At 58.8% G+C, this 9256-nt stretch overlaps 1 protein-coding gene across 5 annotated transcripts; it reads left to right on the forward strand.

The window, feature by feature from the left end:
- Window positions 1-14: 14 nt before the first annotated feature.
- SPIB (Spi-B transcription factor) lies at window positions 15-7902 on the forward strand. Of its 5 annotated transcripts, XM_033845584.2 has the most exons (7): window positions 15-776; window positions 1756-1783; window positions 3366-3438; window positions 3727-3938; window positions 4345-4495; window positions 5728-5963; window positions 6615-7902. In XM_033845584.2, exons 1-7 carry the CDS (start codon window positions 754-756, stop codon window positions 7242-7244), a joined length of 1353 nt encoding a protein of 450 aa, XP_033701475.1. In that variant the 5' UTR covers window positions 15-753; the 3' UTR covers window positions 7245-7902. The 5 variants fall into 5 exon arrangements, with proteins under 5 accessions (XP_033701475.1, XP_033701476.1, XP_033701477.1 ...); XM_033845585.2 differs by having other exon boundaries at window positions 5728-6755; XM_033845586.2 differs by lacking the exon at window positions 6615-7902 and having other exon boundaries at window positions 4345-4491; window positions 5728-5912.
- The last annotated feature ends 1354 nt before the right edge of the window (window positions 7903-9256 follow it).

Consider the following 9256-nt stretch of genomic DNA (forward strand, 5'->3'; position numbering starts at 1 on the left):
CTCCCTGCAAGCTCTCTGGGCCGGGTCTCACCCCCACCCCCGCGAGCCCTCCCTCGAGGCCCAGTGAGCAGAGCATCTATGGGCACAAGCTCCTCTGGCCCGGCTGCCCCGCCCTCCAGGTGCTGACCTGTTTCCTCCAGGCCTGGGGCAGCCCCTGGCTTGGAGGCTCCCGCTCCCCGGAACGACCAGGGGGACCCCCCTCTCATGTCACACACCCACAATGTTTCCACATTGGGGTCTCCACCGGCTTCGGCCCTGGGTTTTTCTCAGGGACCCCAGCCCAACCCACGTCTACTCTGAGAGCCCAGGGCCCCCCCACCTCTGACACCCCCCAGTGCTCTCGTCAGCCGGCGGTCTCGGCGTGCCCCCAGTGCCTGGCAACCCACTCCCCTCTGGTTCCTGGGTCCAGAGCCTCCCCCCACCCCCCCTGCCCACAGGACCCCTTGACCCCTCCTTTACTTTTTCAGGGTCCCCCCAAATCTGGCTCCTCTCCCATCTCCACTCCTTAGGGTCAATCCCCCCATCCCAACCCTGGGGATCCCCAAATCCAGACAGACCCTGGGCCCACCCTCCCTGCCACGTGACCAAGGGGTTGTGCAATCCAGCCCCCTCCCCTGACTCCCTCCCTGAGGGGATTTTTGAGGCGGGCTGAGCTCACAGCCGCCGGCACCCCTGCCCCCCCCCAGGGGGCTGGGCCAAGGTATAAATAGGGGTGGTGTCTGCAGGCGGCAGCGAGCCCAGCCCAGCACCACCATGCTCACCCTAGAGGCTGCACAGTAAGTGGGGGCCACCCGAAAGTGGTACTCAGGACCCCTGCCCTGCACCTCACCTTTGACCCCTCTGCCGGGCCTGCCCCACCCAGGGGGCAGGTGGGTGGGAGGGGAGGGAGGTCCACACTGTCTCTCGCCCCTCCTGGATCTCTTTCCTCTGCCACCTCGATTCCTCCCTCCGTCCCATCCGTGTCTCCCCTGGACCCCAAAGATCTCTTTTCCTTGGGATGCTTGCTTCTCTGCCCTGCTGTCCTCTCCCAAGTGGCCCTCCATCTCTGTCTCTGTCCCCATCTCCTCGGAGTCTCACTGCATCCCCGACTCACTCACTGGGTCTGTTCACCGTGCTTCTTAGCACATCTTTTCTGTTTTGGGTCTCTGTTCTCTGCCTCTTGCTCCCTCTCTCTGTGTCTTTCTCTGTCTCTCCAGTTTGTTTCATCTCTCCTTCTGTCTCCCCGTCTGTCCCCCACCCCATCTATCTGTGGGGCTTAATAAATACTTCCTACATCCCATGCCATGTGAATTGTCTCTCCACACCTTTCTCCCTTCCCTCCTCTCCTCTCCCCTCTGCTGAACCTCTTCTGTGTTTTCCCATCTCTACCCCGACGTCCATCTCTCCATCTATCTCCTCCGGTCCAAGATGGACCCATTTAACCGACTCGCTCACCAAGGCCCCCGCCCCGCCCCCACCCGCCCTCGGGCGCCCACATCTCTCCGGGGACTTTCTCTCCCTCACTTTCCCTGCCCCCGCCCAGCCTCTGTCTATGCAAATCCCAGGGGAGGGGGAAACATTTGCCTGGCCCCCGCCCCCCACTTCCTGTCCTGGTGGGGGTGAGTGTGGTGGGGCTGGTCTCACACAGAGACACGCAGCAGTGAACGAGCTGTGGTGGTCACAGCTGCAGTCGCCTATCCCCCATCTGCCCAACCGCTTCGAGACTCAGGAGGCTGCAGGCTCCCCTGACATGCCCCTGTGTCTCTCCCCCTCCAGGCTTGACGGGCCACACTTCAGCTGTCTGGTGAGTTGGGGCCCTGGGGGTCAGGGAGGGGTGGGGGGACCCACGTGGCCCATCGCGACCTCCCTGCCTCAGTTTCCCCCTCCACTCCTTCCTGTCCCTTTGTCTTTCTGACTTTTCCTCGGTACCTCCAAGGACCCCCTTCCTACCCATTCCATCACAGAAGTTTTCCTAACATCTCTTCTCTTCTCTCAGACTCTGGTCCACTTCCTCGAACGGGGAGGGGTGGGTCTTTGTGTCTTTGACTTTGTGTCCCTTCCTCCGTCCATCCCACATTTAGTAAATCTACTTATTCCTTCTTCTCTTCTCTGCTTTACTTCGTATTTTCAAAAATTGAGTCTGGACTATTTCAGACGTGCAGAATACTATACCCCACCCCCATAAACCCACAGCTAAGTCCAAGAAATAAAACCCCACTCACGTGCTGGAAAGAAACCCCGCTGTGGGTGCCCCTTCGCCAGCACATCCCACCCTCCTCCAACTTGAAGAGTTTTGCTTTAAAAAAAAAAATTGAGGTTTGCCTTACAAGTCAAGAAAGAGACGAATCTTGTATACAGCTCAATGAGGTTTTAACATAGGCACACACCTGTGTAACCACGAACCAGACCGCGATAGAGAACATTACCATCACTCTGGAAGATTCCCTCACGTCCCTTCCCAATCAATACACCCCTCTGATATTTTCCACCACAGATTAGTTTTGCTTGGTTTTGAGCTTTATATAAAGTGAATCACACAGACCTTTTGGGTCTGGTTTCCTCACGCGACATCAAGTGTGTGTCAGACGTTGGTCCTTTTTTCTTGCTGTATAGTACTCCATCCTAGGAACGCACCGCAGTTTGTGTGTCCATTCTCCTGTCTCTGGGCACTTGGGCCGTTTCCCGTTTGGGGGCTGTTACGAAAGCTGCGCTGATTATTCTTGAACAAGGCTGTTTCGTGGACATACGTTTTCAGTGCTCATGGGTAAATACCTTGCAGTGAGATCACTGGTTTATCAGGATGGCATATATCTAGTTTTAGACTTTAATTGCTAAAGCAACATGATTCTTGGGATGAATCGGAGTGATATGGAGGGGGATAAAAAAAGCATGGAGAGCTTCTTTGCCTCTGTTAAAAACACTTCTGTGCCTCTCACCCTTCGGCCCCCTCCCCCTCCCCCAGGCAGGCAAGACTGGGGGAATTCATCTACACCTTCCCCAGCTGCTACAATGTCACAACTGTGTATCGGTGAGGTGCTGGGATTCCCGGAAGCCCACAGTCTTAGTAGGGGCTGGCTGCTGTGTCCCTTTGCGAGACCCTGGTCTCTTTCTATGTGTCCCTACCTGTGTCTCTCATTCTGTGTGTGTGTGTGTGTGTGCGCGCGCGCGTCTGGGTCTGGGCCTTTGTGTATTTCTGCTGTGTTGTATCTATCTCCCAACTCTGTATCTCTGGATGTCCCTCTCTTTGCCCTTGTCTCTGGTGCCTAGTCTCTGTGTCTCTCTTTCTCTCCCTCTCCCAGCCTGTCATAGTCTCCCCGCTGGTCCAGGGTTGGGTGGGGTCTCCCTGCAGCCTGGGTTGACCCCTTTTCTTTCCCAACCCCTATCAGTACCCAGATGGAGTCTTCTATGACCTGGACAGCTGCAAGCACTCCAGCTACCCCGACTCAGACGGGGCTCCTGGTGAGTGATCCTGGCCCAGCACCCTCCCCACCTGCCCCTTGGGCCCATTTTACAGATGGGAGAGCTGAGGCCCAGGGGAGGCTGTAACCTGGCACAGCAGGACAAGGTTAGCTCAGGCCTCCAGACCTCCTCCCCTTTCCTCTCCCAATCACCCGCTTGCCCATGCAAATCCTGGGGTCAGAGATTTGCCCAGCCCACAATGGTCCCTCTGTGCCAGTGCAGGGGCTTCCAGGGGGAGGGGGCCGAGGCCAGACCTCTCAGCTTCTGATTCAGTGCCCTTCCCCCCAGATCTGTGGAGCTACGGCCTCAGTCCAGCTGTCCCAGCCGCCTCCTATGAAACCTTTGACCCGGCTGTGGCCACCTTCAGCCACACCCAGGGTGTCCAGCTCTGTTACGGACCCTCAACCTACAGCCCTGTGGGGAACCTGGACCCGGCCCCCAGCCTGGAGGCCCCGGGGCCTGGCTTCCCAGCATACCCCATGGAGGACTTCACAAGCCAGGTGAGGGGCGGGGTGACCATGAAAATCCCCATCATTTGGTTGAGGTTTCCTAGGTGCCAGGCACTGCATCAAAACCTGTGCACACCGGAACCCCTTCACCCCTCTGACGACCCTCTAAGGTTAAGCAGCATTATTACTCCACTGCACCATCGAGCCCACAGAGGCACACACGTGGGTCAGGGGCCGCACCAAAGGCCATTATCTGTGTGGAGCAGGCTCTCATGGAGGTGGCCCGGGCATCCCCTGGCCACGCCATGGAGATCTGAACCGAGGCCAGAGTGCAGGCTGTGAGCAGAGTGGGGAGGGCCACGGCCGGGGCCCAGGAAGAAGCCAAGGGACGAAAGCAGAGGGAGTGAGAGAAGGGGGATCTCCCTCTGGGACTACAGGTAACCCTGACCTTCCACAGACCCTGGGTCCCCTGGCGTACGCCCCATACCCCAGCCCCGTGCTGTCTGAGGAAGAGGACCTCCTGCTGGACAGTCCCGCCCTGGAGGTCTCGGACAGCGAGTCAGATGAGGCCCTCATGGCCGGCCCCGAGGGGAGGGGATCTGAGGCAGGTATGTGGGCGCAAGTGGGGTGGGAGGGACTCCAACTGGAGATGGGGGTGGGAGGTTAAAGGAACCATGTCTTCCCAAGCAACTAGTATATATACTCCAGCACTGAGGGCAGTTCCCAGATCTGCCATCTGCTGGCTGTGTTGCCTTGGGCAACTGTCTCTACCGCTCTGTGCCTTGGTCTCCTATCTGTACAGTGGGGATGACAGTAATAGTATCTATTGCTGGTGGTTGGGAGAATTAGGGGGGATCATACATGTCAATGAGATAGCAGTGTTCGGCACAGAGTTTGGCACTCAATAAATCTTCACCATCATTATGGACACAGTAGCAAAAGAAATCATCACAATATCAACTCCCATCTATCATTCAACCCCTGCTTCTGCCCCTGTGCCCTCCATTAGTCACAACCCCTGGAAGTTGGAATTATTAGTTACTTTCCCTATCTGGGCCTCAGTTTCCCATCTGTAAAATGGGCATTGTTATTATCATCCCTGTCTCGTGGGGTTATGATGAAGATTAAATGAGCTCATAATTGTTCAGTGCCTAGAGCAGCACCTGGTACTAAGCGCTTCAGAAAGATTTGTAAAAACACACACACAAGCCTCACTTTTAGCTGAGGAAACACCAGCTCAGAGAGGTTAAGTCACCACCCCAACGTCACACAGCTGGAAAATGGCAGAGGTGGGGTTCTTGTATCCAGTGCCTGCTATGAACCCCCCAACTCTGTGGGGCCCTTGCTGCTTAAAGGAGCCCGGGAGTCAGACCCCTTGGCCTCTCCCAGGATCCCAGTCCCCGCGGAACTGACACACTGAGTGACCTGGAGCTGGAGAAATGGCCACATTCAAACCCACTTCAGATCTCTTCACCACAAGTCAGCTCTGTCATAAGTCTTTGAGGAGCATTGCCAACCCATTTCACAGATTCATCCATGCGCTCCACAGATACGTGCTGGCCACCAAGCAGTCACAGGACAGAGACACATCCTGAAATATAAAGCAGGGATGGGGGATGGGGGTTACGGGGTGGCACATTCAGGAAAGGGGAGCAACTTGCCCCGGATGGGAGTGTGGCACGGACAGAGCCAGGCAGGTGTACCTAGCAGCCACCCTCGTCACCCCAATTCTCTTTATGGGGAGACAGAGGCTTGGCGGTTCCGGGACGGGGTGAAGCGGGGAGGGGGTGGGGCGGGGCCCGAAGGATGCTTCAGCTAACGCGCCCCGCACCCGCCGCAGGGGCCCGCAAGAAGCTGCGCCTGTACCAGTTCCTGCTGGGGCTGCTGACGCGCGGAGACATGCGCGAGTGCGTGTGGTGGGTGGAGCCGGGCGCCGGGGTCTTCCAATTCTCCTCGAAGCACAAGGAGCTCCTGGCGCGCCGCTGGGGCCAGCAGAAGGGCAACCGCAAACGCATGACCTACCAGAAGCTGGCGCGCGCCCTGCGCAACTACGCCAAGACCGGCGAGATCCGCAAGGTCAAGCGCAAGCTCACCTACCAGTTTGATAGTGCGCTGCTGCCCGCCGCCCGCCGGGCCTGAGCCCGGGGCGGCCTCTCGGGGGCTCTCAGGGGCTCCACGCCTGTGTCACGTGGGCGTCCCCACACCCTAGGTCCTAGGACCCACGGATCCCCCATCCTGGCTGCGGGGGCGGGGCGCTGCCACAATCCCTAAGCCCTGCCCAGGCTCCCTCTGGGATCCCCCCAGTCATGTCTGGGGCCTCTTTGGGATTCCCTTGTCATGTCCAGGGGCCCCAAGATCTTCATGCCTTGGGTTGAAGGACCCAGAGACGACTATACTTATGTGTCTGTGTGGAGGGGCGGGGCAGGGCAGTGCTTCCAGAATCCCAAGAGCTTCTCTGGGATCCCCTTGTGATGTCTGAGATCCCTTGTGTGTCTGCGATCTCTCAGTCTCATCTAGGGGAGGGAGAGCCTACAGATCATCACACCAAGAGGGGGACTCTGCCAGCAATCCAAAGCCCTGTCCAGGGTCTTTCTGGGATCCCCTTCTCATGTTTGAGTCCCTCCTGTCCCATCTGAGATCTCCTAGTTACGTCTGGGTCCCTCTGGGAACCCTTTGCATACATGTCTCTGTGCCCATCTGTGACTCTCATTCTGTCTGTCCCCCCAGATCCCTTTGTCATCTTTGAGATCCCCTAATTCTCTGGAACCACCCTGCTATCACTTGTTTATGTCTGGAATTCTCCGATCACATCTACGGTGCCTCTGGGATCCTTTTGTCATGTCTGAAAACACCCTTGTCAGGTCTGGAGGGCTGACCTCAGTGAACCTTGTTGTATCCGGGCCACCTCTGCGATGCCCTTGTTTGTCTGGAATCCTCCAATCACATCTGAGGCCCCTCTGGGATCCTCATCTGGTATGCCCTTTTGGGGACCCCACCAACAGCTCCGAGTTCAACTGGGGACCCTCCGCCTCCTGTAATGCCCTCCCTAGGGCCATGCTGGCGATCAATTCTGGCCGCTCAACTGATTTCTGGGTGACCGTGGCAGCCCCCCCCATGTCAGTTCTAACCAGAGACTTTGCACCATCCAGCAACAGTGGGCCAGCTTTTCGATGTGGAGAGGCTGGAGCAGGGTGTTGGCCGCTTCTAATGGGGAATCTGTTTTCCAATCTGCTCAAGTCCCCATCGCCCCTGGCTGTCATACCCCGGTGGCTTCTCTCAGTTGTCCGTTCGCCCCAACCATTCTCGTGTGAATCCAGCCTGAGCAGAAGAAGACCGGATGAACTGTGGGAGCTCTGACTGGAACCCTCGGGGGGTGTCAGAGGCTGTGGGCTAAGAAGCCGGAGTCCCAAGTCCTTGAGCCTGGGTGGCTGGGGGGTCTAGGGTGAAAGACTTGCTGCTTCTGGGCCAGTTTGGCCCTTCTGTGAAAGGGGAGAGGAGGAGGAAGATCTCGGAAGGCCCTTGCAGCCCCATCAAGCCTTTGATACATCTGAAATCCACCCATCCACCCACTGGTAGCCAGAAGGAAGTCGAGGAAGGAGCACCAAGGATCCAGAGAGGGAAGAGGTCCTTGAGGCGGGCATACAGCGGCTGGTAGCAGAGCCCAGGCTGGGACCTGCCCTCGAGGACAGCACACCCCCCTCCCTGGGGCGGTGCCAGGGACAAAATGTCTTTTGGGAGGGCCTCCTCTTGCAAATGAGGTACCGTTTACGAAAACTATCATCATCACCCCAAGTTTGGAATAAAATAAAATAAGTCAAGGTAGACAGACCTTCTAGGACCCTTTGTCAGGGACCGCAATGCTACCCATCCATCCGGGCCTGCTGGCCCTCAGAGACACTGGGACGGCGAGGGGGGAGATAAGAGAGGCGATGCAAGAGGCAGTTAGAGCCAAACCAGGCCGAGCCTTGAAGGCCGCGGTCAGGGCTTGGGATGCAGACACTGGTGGTTCGATTCAGTTTTTGTCTCCGTCTCTTCTTGACGATTGGAGTTCTTCCCCACCCTCTTCCTGATTCCCTTTCCGTCTGGCTCTTGTCCCTCGTTTCTGAATTTCTGCCCTCCTCCGGATCTCTGTCCTCCTCTCGCTGGATAAGGCCCGCGGGTAGCGAGCGAGGCCCCCAGCTCTCCAGGCGCTCCACCAACCTGCTGGGCCCGCAGGAGCCGCGCAGCAGTCTGCCTGGCAACCCATGACGTCACAAGGGGGCTGCCTTCGGGTTGGCTCCGCGCTTGGTGGAGGCGGGGAATTTTCCAGCTCTTAGGGGGTTTTGGAAAAGAATGGTGTGGGTGGGGGGGTGGGGGGGTTGGCGATGGGCAGGAAGAAAACGGTGAGGGACTTGTCTTCAATAACACCGGGTCCTCCAGCCGGCGTTACTTCCCCGCCTGCCCTCCGCCTTAACTCCAAGCCACACCCACCTCGCCCTCCTCTCCGAAACACCTGGTGTCCTGGAGACCCTCTCCTCCCGCAATCCCCTCATCTCCTTCACCTCCCCGCACCCCCGCGTCCGGCCACCACTACCCCCATACGGAAAGCCACAGGCACCCCTGCCGGGAAGGGCGCCAATGTCTGGGCAGCCCTCCAGGGCCTTCCCGGTCTCCCCACCCGCCCCCGCTGGGGCACCCGCCCCCTCCCCCGCCTCCGGTGCCCGCCGCGCCCGCTCCGGGAACCATCGCGGGGAGCCCGCAGGGCGCGGTCCCACGAGGGGCCGCGGCCAATCCGGGGTCCCAGGTGGCCGGGGCCCCAAGCCATCATGTATGCCCACGTCCGGGGGTGGGACTCCGGAGTCCCCGACACTCAGTGCCCTCCCTGCGGGCACAGAGACCTCCCCCCGCCTCCCCCGCGGCCATCCTGCCTACCCTGGGAAACCGGACCCTCCCTCCCGGCTCTGGTTTCCCGAAAACTCCTGACTTGCAGATACTAAGAATGGCTTTCTAGACCCTGTCTTCCCCACCATCCTCAACCCCCATGCCGGAGTTCTGGCTCAGAGCCCTCACCCACTTCAGACCCCAGTCCTTTACTGTCCCTCCGCCTAGGACCCAAGAGTCCAGGCCCTCATCCTTCTTTCTCTGGGACCCAAAAATCTGGACTCCAGGTCCCTTCTGCACCGGGACCCAGGAGTCCAGGCCCTCAGGCCCCCTTCCCTCAGACCCGGGAGTCACCCGCCTCTGGCACGTCCTCCCTCGGACCCAGGTGTCGGAACCCCAGCCCCTCCTCCCTGGGGACCTGGCATTCAGCCATCTCTCCTTGTCCAGCTGTTATTTCTCGCCCTTTCGAACACACAGGCGGAATGTGGGGCTGCAGGGGAGGGTGGGGA

This window comes from Tursiops truncatus, chromosome 19 (assembly GCF_011762595.2).
Source record: "Tursiops truncatus isolate mTurTru1 chromosome 19, mTurTru1.mat.Y, whole genome shotgun sequence".
In the NCBI taxonomy this organism is placed as follows: domain Eukaryota; kingdom Metazoa; phylum Chordata; class Mammalia; order Artiodactyla; family Delphinidae; genus Tursiops; species Tursiops truncatus.

What these genes read in the sequence shown, in the direction of transcription:
- SPIB (XM_033845583.2), top strand. Translation starts at nt 998, where the DNA reads ATGCTTGCTTCTCTGCCCTGCTGTCCTCTCCCAAGTGGCCCTCCATCT. An exon ending in GGCCACACTTCAGCTGTCTG is followed by an intron (nt 1,784 to 3,365) that starts GTGAGTTGGGGC and finishes AACCCCTATCAG; the next exon opens with TACCCAGATGGAGTCTTCTA. An exon ending in GGGGAGGGGATCTGAGGCAG is followed by an intron (nt 4,496 to 5,727) that starts GTATGTGGGCGC and finishes CACCCGCCGCAG; the next exon opens with GGGCCCGCAAGAAGCTGCGC.